The sequence below is a fragment of the Mustela putorius genome, unplaced genomic scaffold (assembly GCF_011764305.1).
Source record: "Mustela putorius furo isolate JIRA1106 unplaced genomic scaffold, ASM1176430v1.1 tig00000275_pilon_pilon_pilon, whole genome shotgun sequence".
In the NCBI taxonomy this organism is placed as follows: domain Eukaryota; kingdom Metazoa; phylum Chordata; class Mammalia; order Carnivora; family Mustelidae; genus Mustela; species Mustela putorius.
In genome coordinates, this window is record NW_025421341.1 from 22665872 (window position 1) to 22688071 (window position 22200).

The window sequence follows — 22200 nt, forward strand, 5'->3', positions numbered from 1 at the left end:
TGATTACTATAGCTTTATACTAAATTTTGAAATCAGGTAGTGTAAGTTCAATTTTCTTTTCTTTTTTTCAAAATTGTTTTGGCTGTTCTAGGTCTTTTCCATTTCCGTATAAATTTTAGGATTATCAGTTTCTCCAGAAAAGCCTGCTGGGATTTTGATAGGAATTGTGTTTACTCCATAGGTCAGTTTGGGAAGAATTTGCCATCTTAACAATATTGAGTCTTCTAATTCATGAACATGTTATATCTCTCCATTTATTTAACTTTTTAATTTCTCTTGGGAGTATTTTGTAGTTTTCAGTGTACTTTTTAAATTTCAGTTTTTACTTGTTAGTGTATGGAAATAAATCAGTTTTTGTATCTTGATCTTTTATCTATAATCTTGCTAAACTTGCTTATTTTGTAGGTTTTTTGTAGATTTCTTGGGATTTTCTGTGTACAAGGTGATGTCTCTGGCAAGTAAATATAGTTTCACTTCTTCCTTTATAATCTACATGCATTTAATTTCTTTTTCTTGCCGTGTTGCACTGGCTAGAATTGCCAGTGCAATGTTGAATAGAAATGAGAAGAGTAGGCATCCTTGCCTTGTTCTTAGTCTTAGAGGGAAAACATCCAGTGTTTTACTGTTAACTGTTACGTGAGCTATTTCTATGATCTTATGATATGTTTCTATCAAAATTTGAGAATTTCCTCAGTTTTTGCAACATAAGAGACAGTCAGGCTCATCTGATACTTTTCCTGCTCCAGCTGTTCTCCAAGGAGCTCTAGTTACTTGGTTTCTTGACAGATAGTATATTGGGATCAGGGTCCAGGCAGTAGGTGAGTAACAATCGCTTTTAAACTCTTCTCCCAGTGTTTTTGGAAATCCCAGCCATCTAGTTATATAAAAACTGTAAGAGCCAGAAGCAAGTGTTTTCTTTGAGGATATCCCAAAGCACTTTTCAGTTTTTTTTTTTAGTGCCAAGTCAGACCTGCCACTGAAGAACCCAATTACTGATAATATAATAAATTTCACAGAAGTTTCCAGATGACACACTACTGTGTCTTTTTATTAAAAGAACACTATTTGTACTAGCTGAAATTTTGCAATGGAATACTTGTTGCCTTCTCCAGGTGCATCCCCCTCCCCACCCTTCTTCATGGTAGCTTGAGAAGAGGGCTAAGGGGAGAAAGATCATTTGATGCCAGTCGTAACGAGCATGATCACTGCCATCCCTTGACTGTTTAGTGTGGACCATGCGCTGTGCTTTATGTGAATTCTCTCATTTGATTTCACCACTACCCAGCAGAGGTTATACTACTTCCTTTTTTTTTTTTTTTTAAGATTTTATTTATTTATTTGACAGAGAGAGATCACAAGTAGGCAGAGAGGCCGGCAGAGAGAGAGAGGAGGAAGCAGGCTCCCCGCTGAGCAGAGAGCCCGAAGCGGGACTCGATCCCAGGACCCTGAGATCATGACCTGAGCCGAAGGCAGAAGGCAGCGGCTTAACCCACTGAGCCACCCAGGCTCCCCATGCTTCTTCCTTTCTTGTCTCTTCCCAAACATTCCAGCTGTGTGGTTTTAGCACTGAATGAATTCACTGTTCATCAGAGCTCAGACTTGAGTTATGAAAGGGTGGTGACTGCTGGTCCCCAGCAGGGCCGAAAGGAGCAGTAGTGCCCTGGAGACTCTCGGACTACTGCACACAAGTGTCACGTGGTTGTTTGTTGTCCGTTTTGAAAGATGAAACAAGCAAACTAGAGAACTGTTCCCCCACCCCTGCTCCATCCTCATCTCACCTGTCTCCCCAAGGTCTCTGCCGTAATAGTTTGATGTAAATTCTTCCAGATCTTTGGTATTTTTAAAAATTATTCTGATTTTTAAATTAATTATTTATTTAAATTATTAATTATTTTAATTTTTAAAATTATTTTAGTTTGGGCTCCCAGCATGGAGCCCAACACAGAGTTTAAACTCATGACCCCAAGATCAAGACCTGAGCTGAAATCAAGAGTCAGATGCTTAACTGACAGAGTCACCCAGGCACCCCAAGATTTTGTTTTGGCATAAACATATTTGAATGTTCTGAGAGCTGTTTCAGAGAGACTCTCCTTTCCAAGAACCTGCTCCTCAGCTGCTCTGCCCTAAACTAACCTTTCTTCTCAGCTGGGCATTTTCCTGTTTGGACTTTGATTAAGGAACTTAACCAGAAACCAGACTTCTTTTTTTTTTTTTTTTTTTTTTTTTTTAGATTTTATTTGTTTATTTGTCAGAGAGAGAGTGCACAAGCAGGGGGAGCAGCAGGCTTCCCGCCGAGCAGGGAGCCCGATGTGGAGCTTGATCCCAGGACCCTGGGATCATGACCCAAGCTGAGCTGAAGGCAGACACTTAACCGACTGAGCCACACAGGCGCCCCCAGAAACAGGCTTCTAAACTCGCACTCTGTGGACAACAGAATAGTGTTTGTATCCCCTCTTCAGCCCTTAAGTCCTCTTATTCCCCAGAGATAATGTGTAGGAGCAAGAAAGATAGAAGATTAATAGCTCTGTGAAATGTGTTAGATTGTTCAAAATCCTTTTTTCCAGATAAGGTCAGTGTGTTGACTCCTCAAATAAGTCCCTCACAAGCTGTTAATTGGAGGGTCGACTGATGGTCGACTGATCCTTTAGGTTTAGTCAGAGAATAAGTATGAGTGCCTTTGGTTATTTTTAAGTAGGGGATATATGTGGTTTAGAAGTGTATGAAAATTAAAAGAAAATAATGGGATCTATAAATCCTTTAATTTATATAATCACCAATTATTCTAAGTTTAGGTTTGCCTCAGTTGGGTATTTTTAAAACAAGGCTTCCATTAGTAGCCTGTGTGTGAGGCTTCCTATGTATATAAATGCCTTTCCTTCTTGTTTCTTGTCTTTGATGTCTCATCCTGAAATGTTTTCTGTGAGATGGGCAGGCCATCTGTGTCTGTGTAGGCACACACACAGACACATCAAGTGTGTGTCATCACAGTGCACTTAGAAACTTGAGGGAGATGAAGAGAAGGATCTCCCAGGCATTGTGTCAGGAGCCCAGGGTATGGCACAGAGGACAGGCTTTGTGGCCTCCAGGAAGAACAGCCTTCTGAGTGTATGCTCTCTGTGGGGACTGGCTGCCAGACAGTGTTTGCCCATCTAGACTCTGACTTTATGGTAGAAACCACAGTTCTCAAGGTGTTGTATTTTGCAACTATTTCTCACTTCTTCTACTTCTTATATCTTAGACCACCTAGGACTTTTCCAAGTTTGTCACTCCTCATTCCTATAGGAAGATGGGGTCCTTCCTTGGCACCTGAGTGGCAATGCTATTAAAGGCCATGTCTTGGAAAAGGTGGCCTGTGGCAGCAGTAAGAGAGTCCTGGGACCCGGGTTGTCTGAATTTTCTGGCCAGGTCTGTGCTTCCCTTACACATGGGGTTTTGATTTCATCAAGAATCTCTGTAAAGAGAAGGAAGAAGGCTGCTTTTAGCAACCATTTCCTCATCTAAACCAGACAGTACTTCTGAGGCAGGAACTGTGATACCAGGTCAGAACATTTATTTGTATGTGGTACTGTTAGGAGTGATACTGTTTACCTCATGTTCTCGAATCTAGTCTGTGCAGATTATCTGACGTGACAGACTTGTTTTGCTTGGCAGTTCCTGACAGTCATCTTAGCCAACCCTGGCCATCGTTTCCTTTCAGTGGAGCCCTTTCCCGGAAAGAGACTTCTACAGAACCATCTTCTCATCTGCTTGGCCCCTGTGTCCAGATAATGCTTCTTTAGGAAGACAGGTGGCTCTTTTCTAAGCTGCCATCCTACACATCAGGGGGACTGTGAGAGGAAACAAGGTGTGGGCAGCAGCCACTGCAAAGACATAAGAGATCTGGAATTGCACTAGAGAGAGGAGAGTCCCCTGACTCTCTCTGGTGCTTGCCCAGCTGGCCAGCTTTGCACTCTGCCTGGGAGCGGGCCACTTGCAGCCTCTGAAGAGGGTGGGAGCGTATTCTTGGCTTCCCTCTTCCTCATTTGGATTAGCAGTCAAGTTAGCCAGATGCCAGGCCACTTGCATTCAGTATTCCTGGCCCTAGAGATTCGTGTGCTATATAACGCAGAGAGGCAGAAGGGAGGAGTGGAGGGTTCTGTTCACCCGGCCCTGGGGTGGTGTGCAGTGCTCACAGCAGGGGGTGGGGTGGGAGAACGCATGCTCTTCCAGGCTTCACCCCCCAGGGCCTCAGTATGAACTGGGAGAGTGGTTCCAACCTGAGCTTTGTCTTGTCCCTGAAACCGAAGGGTGATTTGAGGGGACAGGGACTGAGCGTGTGTTTCCTTCCTGTTTAAGAGGCGTGTGGAGTCAGACAAACTCGAGTTTTAGTCTTGGCAGCACTCATTATTGGTTGTTTAATTATAGAAGAGTTATTTGGCTTTTCTGATTCTCGGATTCATCGTCAGTAAATCGAGTGTAAGGTTTTTGTGAGGATTACATAAGAGAACAGAGGTAAAGTGCCTAGCACAGCACCCGGCATTTATTAGGTGCCCAGATCGGTGTTGATCACTGCCAGTTTGTGTCCCCTTCATTTACTGAACTTTTGCAGTTTATTCATTCAACAGAGTACTGAGCGCGTACTGTGTTCCAGACGCTGCGGGGGACACGAGCTAGTGGAAAATGCACGTGTGGCTCCTGGTCAGACAAGTGGTGCATTATTCAAGTGCAGGGTAGTAGAAGCAGCGACAGTGGCCTGCATGCGGCTGAGGCACCCTCTTCAAAGTGGAGAGTCTGGGAAGTCTCCCTGGAGAAGGGGGTATTCAAGCTGAGTACTTTTCAAGTCTGGTCAAAGAGAAGGAAAGGACTCTAGGGAGGAGCACTTGTAAAGGCCTGAGGTCTGAGGTAGCGGGAAGCACATGAGGAACCACAAAGTGGGTATTTTTCAAGCCGACCAGTGCAGTTCCATTTCCTTGGCCCTTCTCTCCCGTCACTTTGGTGTGTCTGTTGGCCTGCACGGGGAGGGCAAGGCATGGATTCCTGAAAGAGGATGACGTGAGTTGGGACTGAATCTGTTGAGTATACACAGCACACAGACGCGCGGTCTGGTAAAGTCCCTGGCAGACTTTGACTCTTCCCTTGTGTCTGCTTCGCTGTCATAAATGCACAGAGTGTAATTAGCCCCTGCACCGTACTTCGTGGTTTAGACTCGGTGGAGGTCCATTTTCTGTCTCCTTAATTTGAGGTTACTGGCATCAACATCTAGTTTTAGAACTTGGGCTGTTTTTAGCCCACTGTGATATTGAATGTTGGCAGTCATGAGTCGTGGTTCTTCTCTCTCCTTGAGAAAGAATCCACATAAGTCAGCCTTTGCCCGATAAGAGAGTGACATCATGTGGCTTCTGTAGGCTTTGTGTTTGTAGACAGCACCAATGGTTCCTACAGGTGGAGGCAGGAGTCATGGATCTTCCTTGGCCGTTAGTCTCTTACCAGAATATGAGGTCCTCTCCCCGTTGAAGTTTGTATTTTAAAGTAACTTGAACAAAAAAATTCTCTGCTAATTCTTTCTCTCTAGCCACTGCAAAAACACTTCCTTGGAAAGGATGCCAGGATTCCATTCAGAATTATCCCAGATGAGTGACTTCTTATAGAAGAGTCTTGTTTTTCCCCCTCTGGATGCTGTCACTTGTGAAAACTGGAGATTATTTTGTGACTTTTATTTAGAAAGTAAGTGACCATGCCTAACGACTGTTTGGAACTCAGAATTAACTGGCTGGGTTTGCCGTAGAGGAAACATCAAATGACGGCCTGAGACAGGCCCTCCCTCCATGCTCTCTGCTGCCTACCCCCCTCCCCTCCCCTGCCCCGCCCCGCCCCCCACCAGCATCAGCCCAGCTGACCCCTGGGGCTTGGGATAAAGCAAGCTCTCCTCCTCCTTCCCCTGTTTTCTACCCCCTAAACTCCTGTCCAACCATGGCTGCTGTAAATAAGGTCACTTTAAGAAAAAATAATGTTGGTGTCCAGTTCCATTTTGTTTCTTCTTTTTCCCAACGACACATGGGATGGGCTCTAAGTCTGTATAGCTGGCGAGACGATTAAAGAGGTGAAGTCACTGTCTCAGCTTCCAAGTGAACTCCGGAGGTCTGCAGGGGGAATTATCTGCTTATAGCTCATGTTGTCACACCTAGCTGTGAAAAGCAGACCACACTAGAGAGTTGGTCAGGGATGAGTAGATGTAAAATAGGTTTCTCAAGTGACCCCTGAGCTTTCAGAATTGGTTGGGGAGGAGGAAGATATTGGCTGGTTTCTCTGCCACCCCAGACTTGCCCTATTCCAAGCCCCGCCAGGCTTAGGAGAGGAAGGAAGCCACTCAGAGAAGTCACGGATGGTGAGACAGAGAGATGTAGTTTTCTCTGGAGAGAGAGCAGAGGGCTCTGAGGTAGTGGGAACACGTGAACAGACTGCTTGGTGGAGCTGTAAAGTCCCAGTCCTTGACAAAGCTGGCCCTGATTGCTCAAGGGCAGCCGGAAGACCCCTGCAGGCCCCGTAGGAGTCCAGTGTCCTTCTCTCCGGGTACTAAATGACAGCTACGGCTGGTTGCCCCAGGGAAACGGAGGTGGGGCTCTGTTGCTTCACCAAGGACCCCTGTAGCCCACACTCTGTCCTCACGGGACAATAACATCCCCAATGGATTCTCCTCCCTCCAGGTGGAAAGATAGTGAGGATGCAGCTGCGACTACTGGAGGTGCGTGGCACCTGTTCTGAGTCTGGCCACGAGGCCGTGTGGCCATGATGGGTGCCCCTCATGGCCTCAGCAGGAACCGAGCACTACAGTATTGGCCTCCGCCGGGGAAACAGCTTCAAGCAGAGTGGCCCCTCGGGCTCCGTGCCTGCCCGGCCACCAGAGAGACCCTCTGAGGGCAGAAGCTGGGCGCAGGCCCATCAGCAGGTGAAGCCAATCTGGAAGCTGGAGAGGAAGCACGTGGGGACACTGTCAGCGGGCTTGGGCCCTGGCGTCTTGGGTGTTCCACCGCAGCCAGCCTATTTCTTCTGCCCCAGTGCTTTATGTAGCTCGGGGCGCTCACCCATCCTTGCGGGCCCCAGCAGCTCCTGTTACCTGCCCTCCCTCCCGGACGTGTTCAGCGGGACCCTGCTGTACCGCCGCGCCAGCTACCGGCACAAACCCTACCAGCAGCTGGAGTCCTTCTGCCTGCGCTCAGGCCTGCCGGAAAGAAGACCTCTCTCTCTCCCTCAGAAGAGCCTCCCCATCAGACTCACTGCCAATAAGGCCCCTTCTTTCACGTTCTCCCCCATGGCCAAGCCCATGGCATCCTCATCCACAGATCCATACCTCTCACTGGGAGCGGCCGGGGAAAACCCTTCGGGGAAGAGCCTGGCCTCTGCCATCTCAGGGAAGATCCCGTCTCCGCTCGCCGCCCCCTCTGCCTACAAGCCCACACTGAATAACAACTCCTTCATGCGGCCAAATAGCACTAAAGTGCCTTTATCGAAGGCCCCAGAGGGCCTGAAGCCAGTATCCTCCCCCATGATCCATCTTGTCCCCTGGCATCATTCGGGAGGCACCGGGGACTGTGTCCTCCAGCCTGTGGAACATAAGGTGCCCAAGAGCGATGGCACTGTCCTTGGTGAGGCCCCCGCCTCTGGCACCCTGTCTGCCCCTAGCTCCTTAGACACTTTGACCACCAGCGTGGCCTCTGCCCCGTACACCCGGAGTCACTTAGTCACCAGAACAGAGCTGCCCCCTTGTGGCCTGGACGGCGGCTTTGTTTCTCAGGCTCTGGCTAAGGAAGTTCGGTTCACTGAGGCTGTGAGGAAGTTGACTGCAAGAGGCTTTGAGAAGACGCCAAGGCCAGGCGGCCAGTTTGAACAGGCTTGTTTCATGAGCCCCAGCTTGCAGTGTGATCTCCTCACCAGGAACCGGCAGTGGAAGTCTCCCGTGGTCGGCCAGCAGTTCCCTCAGGAGGATGCTGGAGCGAACAAGTGGGCCCTCCCTAGCACCTCGGAGACCTTGGAGTTGGACAGTACCGTCTTCTGCACCAAACGCATCAGCATTCACCTCCTCGCCTCACATGCCAGTACGGTCAGCCACAGCCCTGCCTGTGGATCTGCGATCGACTCCCCAGCACTTGGAGAAGACAAAACTCCCATCCTGCCTTCTCCCCCTCAGCCCGTTGGTGTAGCCGACGTGGCCACCCGCCTCTCTTCCATCCATCTGGGCCAGCTTGGGAAGGAGGGGCCCAAGGAAGCCAGGGGGCCAGACTCCCCTACTAGGGATAGCAGGTAAGTTAGAGAAAGTTTTCGATGCCTTTAGAGCAGTGGACTATGTACACCTTAATTTGGTGGCCCTAACCCTGCGTCTCTGAAGGTGGTTTTATTTTTTGGCTGCCCTGGCATTTTGGTTTCCAATTTAGGGCAGAGGTTGGCAAACTAGACCAGCATGTGGGCCAAATCTTACCTACTGTGGGCTTTTATAAATAAAGTTTTATTGAAATGCAGCCTCACCCATTCGTTTACTGCCGTCTGTGGCTGCTTTCATGTCCCAGTGGTAGGATTGAGTAGTTGCAGCAAACTGAATGGCCCACAAAACTGAAAAGATTGACTATCTAGTCCTTTAGAGAAAGAGTTTGGCAGCCCTGCTTCAGGTTATAATCAGGAAGAGATAATGCCAAATATTGGGGCCTGCGACTTCTCTACTTAATTCCATACCAAAGCAGACTCTCTGTCATTCCTTGTTTGATAGCCATTTCAGAGTTAGGGCATACACAAACTTGGCTCCTTCTCTTGTGCCTTGTTACTTCTCTGGAATCTTGGTCCACCAAGGCCTTGTGCAGAATTCCGAGGTCTAGGGGCCTTTGAAGTCAATTACCAGACACTCACTGATGGTGTTTTATATGCAGAATTTTGCACTGATGTGCTATGAGGGAGAAGATGGGAGATGGAGTGCCTCCCTGCACAACAGGGGCTGTAGGGTTGAGGAACTATGGCTAGACTGAAACTCTGAGGGCCAGAAAAATGAGTTGTGAGATCTGGACAAGAGACAGCAAGTCATCGAGTGGGGAGGAGACGAACACTGGGAGGTGATGGAGCAATGAGAATCTAGCTGTGACCTCTCTTACGGAGGTTGGGCTGGGGCATGATTCTTTCTTATAGTTCACCTGCAGACACGCAGCTAGACCTGGGTGAGGCTGAAGATCTAGAAGAAGAGCTAGTCGATGGTTTGGAGGACTGCTGCAGCCATGATGAGAATGAAGAGGAAGAGGGTAAGTAAGACCATGATGAGAATGAAGAGGAAGAGGGTAAGTAAGGAGCCTTCTCCCCTCCCAGCTGGGAAGTGGTCACCACCCCCGAGAGAAGGGGCTGACAGTTGTATGCTGGGTCCTTGACTCACTTTATCACCTGCAGTAATCGTTTGCCTTATGGGTCTGAGGGTGGCAGTGGCTTCTGGGAAATTGGTACACTAGCCCTGAGGTCCACCAGTCTTCTTTCCTCTGTGCTACTGCCAAGCTCACGGAAGGCCGTGTGAGGCTGCATGTTGGTGCTCGTGGCTCTGCGGGAAGGCTGAGCCTGGATGCCCAAGGAAGCGCAGCCTGGGCGTGGTGGGTTTGTGTAGCAGCCTCTGCCAGTGGAACTTCTCTGCTCTGTCCCCTCCAGGAGACTCAGAATGCTCCTCATTCAGTGCCGTGTCCACCAGCGAGTCGGTAGCGGTGATCTCCCGGTGAGTGTTGTCTCGATCGTTGGTACAGGCTTATTTGCTGTCCCTTTAAGGTTATAAAGAGAGGGGTGCTTGGGTGGCTCAGTCAGTTGAACATCCGACTCTGGGTTTCAACTCTGATTATGGTCTCTGCACTCAGCAGGGAGTCTGCTCGAAGATTCTTCCCCTCACCCTCACTTGCTCACCTGTGCACACACTCTCTCTCAAATAAAATAAATCTTTGAAAAATAGAAGATTATAAAGTCGTTAATGGCCATGTTAACTGTAACTCATTTTTACCAGATTTTGACATTTGGGACTTTAGTTTTCAAATAAGGACCAATGGAGGGGACTAGAAGCATATCTTATCGTTCAGGCTTAAAAATAGTACCATGTTTCTTAGGCTGCAGTTGGTCGTTAGTTTCTAAGAAATTGTTCCAAGTAAAAAGAAAAGGATTTCAAGCAGTGCTTAGAAAATTAATCAGGCGTTAATGGAGAAACACAATATTTGGCCAACCCACAAGGGTCATTGCCACCTTACATCATAAGTGTGCCCCACTATCAGACACAGTTCTGAGATGTACATATTTTTGTGTGAACGTAATCTTTGTCCCTCTGAGGTCAGTGTCCAGGAGTGCAGTTGCTGGGTCGTATGGTAGTTGCATGTTTAATTGTTGTGTTTTTTAAAGATTTTATTTATTTATTTGAGAGAGTGAGCGTGAGGGATGAGCAGACGGGGAGGGAGGAGGAAAGAATCTAGTGCGGAGTTTGACTTGGGGCTAGATCTCACAGCCCTGAGCTCATGACCTAGTTCACTGACTGAGCCACCCAAGCGCCCCGCTTTAGTTTTTTTAAGAAACTGCCAAAACTTTTCCAGAGTGGCTTTACCATTTTACATTCCTGTCTTGTCTTATTTCTAAGCCTTAACTCCTTCTCCTTGATTTTCAGCAGTTTTAAATTCTAATACTCCATAAATTAAAAAACTTTGAAATAAAATATTTTGGAAACGAGGAATTGAGAGTTGAATTCATTGGAACTCCTTAGCTGAGAATTAGTATTTAACTGGACCCAGTAACATTTTTAAATAATCTTAACGATTTCAAACAACCAAAGTGTTTTCCATACTAGTGCCTATTTCTGTTGTGCTGCAAAATAACAGGTAGAATGGCTCTTTATAAGCTAAAGATTAATCTTAAATAGTAATCTTTGTGGGTCATGTCAGCTCAGCAGAGAGAGTGATAACTATTTTCTCCTTTCCCACTGCTATTTAAAGACGTGCTCTGGTTCTCTCCTCCTGTACCTGATAGCTGAGGTGTTCAGTTTTTAGAGATCCCTTGAGATCGCCTTGGCTGCGCCATGGTCAGAGCAACGGTTGGACCCCAGCGGCCCACTGCTCCAGATTCCCAGTCCTGCGTTACCACACGGATGTCCCAGATCCTTTCCAAAATGGAGAGCATCTGCACATCTTCAGATTAGCCTAAATATAAAATGAGTTAGAAGTATCCCTATTTCTTTCCTTTCTGTTGCTTTTTCCCCTTTTTCTTTTTAAAACTCTCTATACTTCTTCTTAGGTCTTTTCTGCTCTTCTTTCTTTTTCATTATCCATATTGTTTTCTCTCCTCATTTACTCCTCTTTGTTCAAGTGTTGCGTACCTGCTCTCGGAACCACTTTTTCCAGGGCTTTCCCTGCCCATGGCTTGTCAGGGGAAATGTTGGAGCTGTGTCACAGAAGGGAGTATGGGAAAGTCTGGCCTTTATGTGTCATGTTCCGGTGTTAGCTCTGGCACCGTTGAGATTCGTAGTTGCAGAGTACTTACTGAGTACTTGTCTTTGTGGAATCCCAGTGCAAAAGACCGCACCCCTGAGGAAAGGACACAGTGACAGCACTTTGGGGGCGTGGCCTCCCCTTTCTCTACCACACGTCTGTTTTGCATCGTAGGAGCTGCGCAGAGATTCTGACCAAACCCCTCTCCAGTGAGAAAGTTGTCCGGCCAGCCCTCGTCTACAGCCTCTTTCCCAACGTTCCCCCTACCATCTATTTTGGCACCCGGGACGAGAGAGGTAACCCTGGCCAAGGGTCTGAGCCCCAAAGTGCCCCCAGGAGAAGGGTGCTAGCCAAGTTGGGAGCAGTGGGCAGGGGGGTGAAAGGGGCTTTTCAGAATGACCTTTCTGGCGCTCAGTTCCCCGCCTGGGTCACCAGACTGATAACTCGGAACTTTTCCGTGTCTTTCCCTCACCTGACCCTTGTCAGCTGCATCGTCTCATGCTTCATTCCTGCCAACCTCCCTCCGATCTGTGTTCCTTAACCGCTTCGGGCCCCCTCTTCCTGCCAAGGGTGCTTCTTTGAAACTCTAGCCCAGAACACTTCTTAGTGACTGGTCTCCCTAGTGGAGGCTGGGCAGCGGCGCCACCTTTCCACTTCTAACCCTGACTCTCCTGCTCTCCTTCACCCTCGCCCCCCATTCCTTTCCCCAGTGGAGAAACTTCCCTGGGAGCAGAGGAAGCTGCTCCGGTGGAAGATGAGCACTGTGACCCCCAACATTGTCAAGCAGACCATTGGACGGTCCCACTTCAAAATCAGCAAGAGTGAGTCACCGGGCTTACTGCGAGCTTGTCCCCTGCCCTGTCAGATGGCCTCAGGGTGGTGGTGGGGGGGGAACCCTGCGTACCTCCTGCTCTGCAGGGACCCTGGCCTGGATTTCCCACCTCATAGGAAGACATAGCTCTGAAGTCTCTCCAGGCCGGAGCCTGGTCCTTGAAGTTAGAAGACAGAGAGCCATTGTTCTGTTCCTGACCCCAGGGTCTCACATAGGACAGCTCCACAGCAGCTCTTAGAAACCTGGGTCTGGGAGCTGTGCCTGGGCCCAGCGGTGTGTCTGGGGCCTCTGAGCCTCTCGGCCCCAAGGACTGAGCTGCTAGCGGGACTGACTCCCTGGTATGCCTCCTGTAGGAAATGACGACTGGCTGGGCTGCTGGGGTCACCACATGAAGTCTCCTAGTTTCCGATCTATTCGGGAGCATCAGAAGGTAGGGGTCCTTTCTGGGGAGTCCCTCTCCTGAACTTCGGACCTGGCAGGAGGTGGTTGGTATGGGCAGGGGGGGAAGAGGAGGGTGACTGCAGAGAAGCCAGGACGGTGCAGAGAAGCCAGGAGCAGAGGCGGTGCGGGAGGAGCGGGCAGCGGGGCCCTCGCAGGTCACGGCCGTCCAGTGGCGCAGTGCACTGCACTGCAGTGCCCCGACAAGCTGCAGCCCCCCAAAACACTTCCTTCTCCTATGTGGCTTGAGCTGTGACATCTGTTTCTGTGAATTTTGTCTCTGCTGTGACTGCTGTGCATTGCCTCCAGTCCTCCAAGCTGGGTGTGCACAAAGAGGACTCTGGTCTCCTGTTGTGACAGAGGAGTCCCTTGCCCCAGATGTAATGAAGGCCAGATGCTTTCCTGTCTTTGCCATACAGGCTGTTATGGCAGTAGACACTAACAGGGAATATCTTGTCTGACTTAATCACTGTTCTCTGGTTGTTCATGAGCTATCTACCCCTTGAGGGCACTGCATTTTGGTGTTTTTTGTTTGTGTTTTAATCATCTTTTGGTGAGTGCTCTGCAGGGGAGTACTTACCATCAGATGGTGACGGTAGAAGTGGATTGAGAGCTCAGAGTGCTGCTAAGGAGGTTGAAAGGACCCCGTGAGTCTTGCTGGCTTCCTCCTGCCTTACCCAGGCCCTCTCCCTGCTCTCCCACTTTGTCCCTTCTGTAGCTGAACCACTTCCCAGGTTCCTTCCAGATCGGGCGAAAGGACCGGCTGTGGCGGAACCTGTCTCGCATGCAGAGCCGCTTTGGCAAGAAGGAGTTCAGTTTCTTCCCCCAGTCCTTCATCCTGCCCCAGGATGCCAAGCTCCTGCGCAAAGCCTGGGAGAGCAGCAGCCGCCAGAAGTGGATTGTTAAACCGGTGAGTAGATGGTGGCAGGCAGCGGGCCGAGGTCCGAGAGCGGGAGCGGTGGCGTGTTGGGCCGGCGGCAAATCTCCTCTCCTTCCCACTTGCCTTCTAGCCAGCGTCAGCCCGAGGCATTGGCATCCAGGTCATTCACAAGTGGAGTCAGCTCCCCAAGCGAAGGCCCCTCCTGGTACAGAGGTGAGCTTGTCGCCAGCTCACGCCCTACTCCTCATTCCCACCTCCCCAGCCCAGAGGGTCCCTTTTTAGAGCGTTTGCCTGCCCTTTGTCCTCCCAGCCTTCGACCTTCAGCCAGTGGTTTTAAGGTCTTTACTTTGGGGACTGTTCGCTGGCTTCTGCTGTTTTACGTACTGAGCCCCATCTCAATCAGTCACGTCCCTGAGGCTGGCCATTCCCTGTTTAGGTATCTACACAAACCCTACCTCATCAGTGGCAGCAAGTTTGACCTGCGAATCTATGTTTACGTCACCTCCTACGATCCTCTGCGGATTTACCTCTTTTCCGACGGACTTGTCCGCTTTGCCAGTTGCAAGTACGTGGTCGTGCTGAGGCCTCACCCTGACAGCTCTGGGGACTTGTTTTCCTGAGAATGAGGGGAACTGGAGGATACTGGGCTGAAAAACAACACATTGTGTGGGCAAAGGAGAAGTAGGTGTATCTGGAAAACCCAATCTTCCTTTCCTCTTGTGTGTCTCCTATCACACTGAACACTTCTGCCACTTCTGGTCACCAAATGCGTGGGACTTTTCCCCACAGGAGGCAGTTCTTTGCAACGCCAGCTGGGTATCCTGCATTTTAACTCCCGTCTGACACTGGCCACCCCCCCCCACACACACCCGCCACCAGAGTCTGAGCCCCCAACTTGGGGCTCCGTGTCATGAGGTTGCCCCTTCCTCCTGCTTCAGATGCCGGTCACCAGTCCAGGTGCCTATGCTTCTTATCGGTCAGCTGGAAGTCAGAGGTTCCCGGAACCTCCTTCTCAGCTTCCATTAATTTGTCAGAGCAGCTCATCATAGCAGATCGTAAAGTTTGGTTACAGGCTAACAGCCAGAGAGAAGAGCCCAGGTGAGATGTCAGAGGAGACAAGGCACAGGGCGGCGTGTGTGACAAGGGGTGCCCCGCACCCTGGCCCTCTCAGGGCCCCACTCCCAGCACATCCCACAGGATCCCCCACCCAGAACACGCACCTTGTATTTGGGGATTTTAGGGAGGCTTCATCACGTAGGCATGATTGATTCTGTTTTTAGCCCTTCTCCCTCTTAAGGGGGGAAAGGGGGCAGGGCCGAAAATTCCAAGCTTCTAATCATGGGTTGGTCTGTCTGGTGATCAGACCCTATCCAGGAGCCCACCCAAAGTTGCCTCATTAGAACACAAGACGCTCCTATTGCCCAGGAAATTACAAGGGTTTCAGGAGCTGTGTGTCAGGAACTGGGATCAAAGATCAAAAGATGGTCTGATAGTGCTCTTATCACTGGGGAATTTGTAAGGGATTTAGGAACTCTGTGCCAGGAACCAGGGACAGGGACATGGATGTAAGTTTCTTACTATAAATCGCATTGTCACATGGGGAAGAGGAAACGAGAAGGTTCTCTACCTCAGTGACTGTGGGCTGTGTCCTGCAGGACTGAGGTGGGCTGAAGGCGATCAATCCCACATGCCTTGCCCTGTGCTTCTCTTGAGCTTGGCTGTATCTTTCGTCATCTTATATAAGAAATGAGTAAACATAAGTAAACTTTTCCTGAGTTTTGTGAGCTGTTCATGATAAAGGAGCTGTGGTGTTCTAGAAACCTTGCCAATAGACGTACTTCTTAGGCTCTTATGCATCTGGAACGATCTGTTTACTTGTCCTTTACTGCCTTGAGATTTGGGGAAACGTTTGGATCTCTGTCCACCTGCTGTCTCCCTGTCTTACCTCTGCCTTTCTCCTCACTTCTAGGTATTCCCCTTCCATGAAGAGCCTTGGCAATAAGTTCATGCACCTGACCAACTACAGTGTCAATAAAAAGAATGCTGAGTACCAGGCCAATGCGGATGAAACAGCCTGCCAGGGCCACAAATGGTACCCGTCAGGCTGCGTCCCCGTCAGGCAGAGACCTAGGGGAACACAGGGTTCTGGGCTTTGGGGAGGTTCAGGGGCATGGTCAATGAGGATTGATGTAAAACCCAAAGGTCATATAAACACTGGGCAATTCAGATTTGGTCTGTTTTCATCCAAGCTCCTCTCTTTCTGAATTGAAAACATCAAAAGAGACATGGAGAGAGTGCCTTTGGATCTCTTACTCCTTTTTCTTTCTCTTTTCGTCATCACTGGTTCATAGAATATAACCCCACCCCACCCCCACTCCACCCCTGCCTTGCAGGGCACTGAAGGCTTTATGGAACTACCTGAGCCAGAAGGGAGTCAACAGTGATGCCATCTGGGAGAAGATAAAGGATGTTGTTGTCAAAACCATCATCTCGTGAGTCACGCTGCTACCCTGGGTGTGGGGCCTTCCGTGGCCTCCCCTTTTTTCACGGGCCTACACGGGGCTGTGCCCCAGACACTGACCACACCGGGCGTCAGTTTCTGAGGACCAGAAATAGGAAGGAGTGGCTAGAATTCTGCCTTTTTACTGAACTTCCTCTCCAGAATTTGGCTCCAGATCAGAGGCTTCCCTAGGGAACTGCTTTTCCTGGGGTTCTAATGTTCTCCCATCTCTGGGCAGCTATAACATGGGCCCTGCAGTAGGAGCTGGGCTTAAGATGTGGTCTTCTCTGTGACCAGGTCAGAGCCCTACGTGACCAGCCTGCTGAAGATGTATGTGCGACGGCCCTACAGCTGCCACGAGCTCTTCGGTTTTGACATCATGCTGGACGAAAACCTCAAGCCCTGGGTCCTGGAAGTCAACATCTCCCCGAGGTAAGTGGGTTCTTGGGGCACTCGGAGCACAGCCCTGCCTGTGTCCTCACGATCCTCTTTCCGCTCTGGTCTTGCTGACTTCGGGGAGACCTTTCCTGCAATAGATTTTGTGTTTTCCCTTCGTGATCTGTTTTTCATTCCTTTACTCATTCTAAGCCATTTTCTCAAGAAGTTGCTCTCTTCAACTTGATCCCTACCATGTGCTTTCCCCTGGCAAACAAAGGCAGTAGTCGGGAACCACCCCGAGTGAGGTGATCACTCTCTGTGGGGCAGCAAGTCCCTCGTGACGGTGCTTAGGGATCGGGAAGGCAGGGTGTCCACGGATTAGCGCTGACTCGGGCGCGTGGCCAGAAGCTGTTCTACTGCCCCTTGTACCCTTTCCCTGAAGCCTCCACTCCAGCTCCCCACTGGACATCAGCATCAAAGGCCAGATGATCCGGGACCTTCTGAACCTGGCAGGCTTCGTCCTACCCAATGCAGAGGACATCGTGCCCAGCTCCAGCAGCCCCGGCAGCGCCAGCACCAGGTCAGCCTCTGTGCTCAGTCCCGTGGCTCACGAGCTGGCCCCTGGGGACTGTGGGAAGGAACAGAGCCCAAGCACCCCTTCCTGCTTGGTCTCCTGTGCTGCACACTCTGCCCCCAAAGTCTTCCTGCGCACCTCTTCCCACGTCAATGCCCCTGAAAAGTATGGCTGGTTTTATCATTCAGGGCTCAGGAATCTCCACAGGGCCTGGAGAATCAGCTTTAAACTCCTCACAGGGACACACGAGGCCGCGGCCTCCTTTTCCCAGGTGTCCCTCCCTCTCCTCCCCTTCCTGGCTCCTGTGCTCTGACCAGGCAGCTGCTCCCAGAAGCCCAGAGTTGAAGGATCGGTGAATGGCATCTCCTCTCTGAAATGGGCGTGGCTTCTCACTTGTCCTCCGTAATGTCCCCTCCTCCGCTCATGGGCTTTCTTCGTCCTGACACCCTCCCTCAGTCAGATCTCCCCGCTGGGATCACCCACCCACGAGAACCTAGCTGTGGGTGGCATCTGTGTGAAGCCAGCTCCACCATAGCCCCAGACCTCTTAGAACCACTCTTGAGGGGAGGGAGCTGATACTTGGTTGGGACCTTGCTGTGTGTCAGGAGAAACCTGTAACTCCTCTCCACTTCAGCCCACGAGGCTGGTATCCGTGTCCTCAGCTGACAGATGCAGAGACTGGAAATCCCTGGAATTAGGCAGCCCACCCATGGTTATTCCACTACAGAGTGGGAGAGCTGGGATTCCAGTCCCAATTCACTGGGAACAACATTTGCTTTCCCCACCGCATCTTGTGGATTCCAGTGTGGCTCTGGCTGGCTGTCACTTGACACCCACTGCCCCATGGGCTCTGTGGAGGCCATCTTTGTGTCTCTGCACAGTAGTGATGGTGCCGGGGCTGGGGAAGCAGGGCAGGGAGTCCTGGAGTGTGCCTGGTTTGCACAGCCAGTGCCGAGCTGGGTATCGAGGGGCTGCCCACCAAATGCAACTGAACTCATGCACACAGCAGTCCCTCCCTTTTCTTACCAGCCTGTGAGGGTGCCTTGAACTCTTATAGTTACCCCGTGCTACTTGCTCTTCGGTGCTCAGGCTACTGCATAGAGTGCATCGCTGTCCCATCTACGCAAGTAACGGGTGTCTGTCCCAGCGTCTTTGTCTTCTCTCGAGAAGGGGGTGACTCCCTCCAACAAACCACTTAAACTTGGTGCCCCAGTGAGTCCCCTGACCCCAACCAAGAGTTGTCTTCCTCCCCCAGCTACGCTAAGGGTCCTGAGAGGGATACTCTTTCCACGTGTCCTCAGGATGCGAAGCTGCTGACCTTACCCTTTGTTTCTCTTCCATCCACCGCGTTAGCCTGCCCAGCTCCCCCAGGGAGAAGTGTCGAGTGGCCCCGGAGCATTTCACTGCACAGAAGATGAAGAAAGCCTATTATCTGACCCAGAAAATTCCTGATCAGGTAGGAGATTACCCTCCACCCCCAAGTGCCAACAAAGTTTCCGTGGTGAGACATTTGGGAGCCCAAGGCAAGCAGTTTTCCCTCTCTCCAAGACAGGGTTTCCTAACCCAGCTTCGGGGTCCCTTGGCGTGAAGGGATCTGCTGGCCTGTGCGGGGTTCCAGGAGAGAATTGACGGCCTTTACCACGTGGCCAACCACTGCTCCTCGCCTGATGCTGTTATAGCCGTCCCCTGTTGTCTGAGCTGTCGACCTTTTGGGTTTCTTCCCTTGAGGTGCACTGAGCCCCAGGGGAGCTCTCTGTGTTCTTGGAGTAGATGAGAGTAGTAGTCCGAAGGCAGCTGCTGAGTCTCCGTTGCTAGATTCTGATCTTGACTCCTTCCAGCAAACCTCTTAAAACTTCTGTGCTCTGGAGTATCTTCTCCAGACAGCAGAATGCCATAGGCCTGGGAACAGATGGGGTCCCAAGCTGACCCACAGTCAGCCTCGGTGTTGCCTTGGGAGTCCTGCAGCCTTAGGACCTCAGAGCGGTGCTCACTGCACCCTCCCACCCAACCACCCTCTTCCTCTCCGTTCCTTGGGCCTTAGGACTTCTATGCATCTGTGCTGGACGTCCTGACGCCAGATGACGTGCGGATTCTGGTTGAGATGGAAGATGAGTTTTCTCGCCGTGGGCAATTTGAACGAATTTTTCCTTCTCGAATCTCCTCTCGCTATCTCCGCTTTTTTGAGCAGCCACGATATTTCAACATTCTCACCACCCAGTGGGAACAGAAGTACCATGGCAACAAGCTCAAAGGTAATGGATCCTCCCTGCCCACAGGAGGCCGTGTGTAGTGAGTGATTAAATCCTAGTAGGCCAAGAAGTGGGCCTCCCTGACAAGAAGAGTCCACCAATTGATTGCACCCTCTTAAGTCCCACCCCTGCTCATCTTGTTCTAGGAGTAGATCTGCTTCGCAGTTGGTGCTACAAAGGGTTCCACACAGGGGCCGTCTCGGATTCTGCTCCAGTGGTGAGTGACGCCATTGCGGGGCCGGGGGGCACCTCCAGTCAGCAGCCTCGGCCGTGCAGCTTAAGAGCACAGCATAGGTTGGTTGTAGGTCCAGATCCTCTCACTTCTCCCCTGTGTCTCCAGACCCTTCCTTTTCAGAGGAATAATGGCCTCCAGGATTCCCTGGGTGCCTTTCTTTCAAGGGTCAGAGTGCTTTGTAGCTTCTGGTCCAAATCTGGAGAAAACGGAGATGTTTGTCCCACATGGGCCCATGCCTGAAGGGTAGGGAAGAGGCAAGTCCCCCAATCACTCAGGTGGAGTCGGGAGAGAGTCCCAGGACCCTGAGCACTCCTGGCCGACTAGCTCTTTTGGCCTCACTGCTCCCTTTGCTTTTAGTGGTCTCTCCCAACATCACTTCTGACCATCCCGAAGGGTGACATGGCGCTCAGTGCACTCTCCAAGTCTGAGACTGGCAAGCTGGGGTGAGTGCTGTCTGGGCGAGGCAAAGGGGCTGACTGTGAGTTCAGGGAGTTTTCTTCTTCCTCTCCTCCCAGATGATGATGAGCTCAGCGTTCTCCACTGGGGGTGGGGGTGGGAACGCAGCCACCATCTCTGCCTGGTGGCTCCCCGTGTGCCCGGTGCAGCTGAGCTGGAGTGTGGCTCACCTGCCCACGCAGCCCGTCTCAGCTGTGCCCGCCGCCTGCGGGCTCCTTGAGGCCTCCTCTCACGTGTTCACATTTGCACCAAGCTCTCCGCCTTCAGATAAAGAAGATGTGTTTTGTGGTTCTATCTCCATCTAGTCATGGTGTGTTAGTCCCGGAAGGCTGGAAATGCCTGTCCAGACTCTGAAGGCAGATCGCAGGCTAAAGTCCCAGCTACACAGCCATCTCAGCCATTTCTTTCCCCACCTGTTTCAGGAAACACAGCTTCTCCGAGGGAAGCATACCGCCCTCTGAAGACGGGACCATCCCTAAGCCCAAGAAGACCCAAGCTGGCCTTTCTCCTCTCCCCGGGAAACCCAGCTCTTCCAAGGACCTTGAGGACACCAGCAAAGAGCCCAGCCTCTCCAGCAAAGAGCCCAGCCTCTCCACCCAGATGTTACCTCTGATGAAGTACTCTGGGCAGACCTCGAGACTCTCTGCTTCCCCCACCTCCCAGTCAACCGGTGACTCACTCCTGGCTGCCGTGAGCTCGTGACTGGCCTCTCTCCACTAGCCCCCACCTAGGAGCACCGGTGTTAGCTACCTCATGGAAACTGGCCGGCCGGCTGGCTGGCTAGCCAGCCTGAGCCCCAGCCCCTTCCTCAAGTATTTTTTTTGAAGTGGTTGAATTGCAGAGATGGGTATCTGGAGGGATGGAGGGGTGGTGGGAATGGGGAGAAGGTGAGGAAGGTTCACTGGCTGGTACCTCTTATCTCTGCAGAAAAGCCACTGATGGCCACTCAGCCTTATAAAGCAGGGTTTGGTTTCTAACTTCAGAGAGCCGTGTGTGGTTTGTTTTCTACCTTGGTATGGTGAGAAGTTACAGCTCTAGAGGGGAAAACGCACCAAACATATTTGAGCCTAAAGTCCTTTGCCTGTAACTGAGGCAGTCCCTCCAAAGGTCCTCACCCTCTCAGGTCCCCGCACCCCATACCCTGTCCGAAGGAGCCACTTTGAGTACCCTTCAGACTTCTTCAGTAGATAGGCAGGGCGAGGCCACCTGTGATAAACCCATTTCCTGTCGTCCTGGTCCTGGGGCCTTCACTTCTTTCATGTACCCAGGAGCTAGCGTTCCTGAGCCTTCCTGTTCTGACCTCAAGTTGCTACCTGTTCAGCCTTCTGGACTTCTCTTTCATGGATGGTAGTTCTTAGCGCTCTGTGAGGTGAGAGGTCTTGTGAGCTTTGCAAACCTCCTGCAGCCCCAGTGAAGGAGCCCAGATAATCAGTGGCTGTGGTCTGTGTCCATGCATCGAAGGGCACAATCCAGGGGAAGGCGGCAGGAGCTGTGATTTCCCCGCAACACAGAGGGGTTCTGCTTACCCCTTTTGCAGTCTCTGATCAGCAGGGTCTGGCTCACAGGTCACAAGGACACACAGAGTCTGGTGGCACGGCAGGTGGATTTCAGGAGCAGTCACCCCTGTAGGATGGCCTTCTGGTAGGACCGCTGACGAAATTCTTGTAGTCTTACCTGAATCTGCCTCCCTCCCCAGGAGTCAGTAAAATGGCAATGTGGGGTGAGTGTTGACTGGGTAAACCGTGCCTACGAGGAACACGGGCATCCAAATTAGGAGGTATGCTCCTCCGGAAGCAGAGTGGCGTCCGGGAGAAGCATGCGGTGTGATAGTGCAGATCAGAAAGGTGCTTTTCCCCCCAGATTGTGCCCTTCCTCGGCCCCGCACCTCCTGGTAGCTACTGGCTCCCTCCCCAGCCCTGTGGTCTCTGGTTTCCTAGTAGCCGTGCCCAGTGAGCAGCCACCTGGCCCTGGGCTCTCTACCTTTGTTCTCTCCAAGTTTTGGAAGGACAGTTACCCTGCTTTGTGGCTCCTGGAGTTCTACATGGCAAGTTGGGATGGAGCCATGGAAAAGCCACCTAGAGGCCTGCCTGAGTTCAAGGCCACCCAGTAGATTGCTATGCTGGCAATGTGAAGGCCATGTTGACAATTGTGAAGAAAGCTTGGTGGCAATGTCCTGGGGTAGCACCTGCCACTCAGCAGGAAGGG

At 51.1% G+C, this 22200-nt stretch overlaps 1 protein-coding gene across 2 annotated transcripts in view; it reads left to right on the forward strand.

Moving 5' to 3' along the window:
• TTLL4 (tubulin tyrosine ligase like 4) overlaps window positions 1–20977 on the forward strand; it is a 34443-nt gene extending 13466 nt beyond the window's left edge. Inside the window, exons 2-20 of one of the 2 annotated variants that reach the window (XM_004762778.3) lie at window positions 5552–5703; window positions 6684–8277; window positions 9148–9257; window positions 9649–9712; window positions 11628–11749; window positions 12164–12274; window positions 12639–12715; window positions 13442–13633; window positions 13734–13816; window positions 14040–14168; window positions 15573–15695; window positions 15997–16095; window positions 16401–16535; window positions 16924–17061; window positions 18409–18511; window positions 19097–19307; window positions 19451–19521; window positions 19897–19982; window positions 20418–20977. In XM_004762778.3, the coding sequence (XP_004762835.1) occupies window positions 6782–8277; window positions 9148–9257; window positions 9649–9712; window positions 11628–11749; window positions 12164–12274; window positions 12639–12715; window positions 13442–13633; window positions 13734–13816; window positions 14040–14168; window positions 15573–15695; window positions 15997–16095; window positions 16401–16535; window positions 16924–17061; window positions 18409–18511; window positions 19097–19307; window positions 19451–19521; window positions 19897–19982; window positions 20418–20697 (3630 nt within the window). In that variant the 5' untranslated portion in view covers window positions 5552–5703; window positions 6684–6781 and the 3' untranslated portion in view covers window positions 20698–20977. The remainder of the gene's footprint in view (window positions 1–5551; window positions 5704–6683; window positions 8278–9147; window positions 9258–9648; window positions 9713–11627; window positions 11750–12163; window positions 12275–12638; window positions 12716–13441; window positions 13634–13733; window positions 13817–14039; window positions 14169–15572; window positions 15696–15996; window positions 16096–16400; window positions 16536–16923; window positions 17062–18408; window positions 18512–19096; window positions 19308–19450; window positions 19522–19896; window positions 19983–20417) is intronic. The other variant, XM_004762779.3, reaches the window with a different exon arrangement.
• The last annotated feature ends 1223 nt before the right edge of the window (window positions 20978–22200 follow it).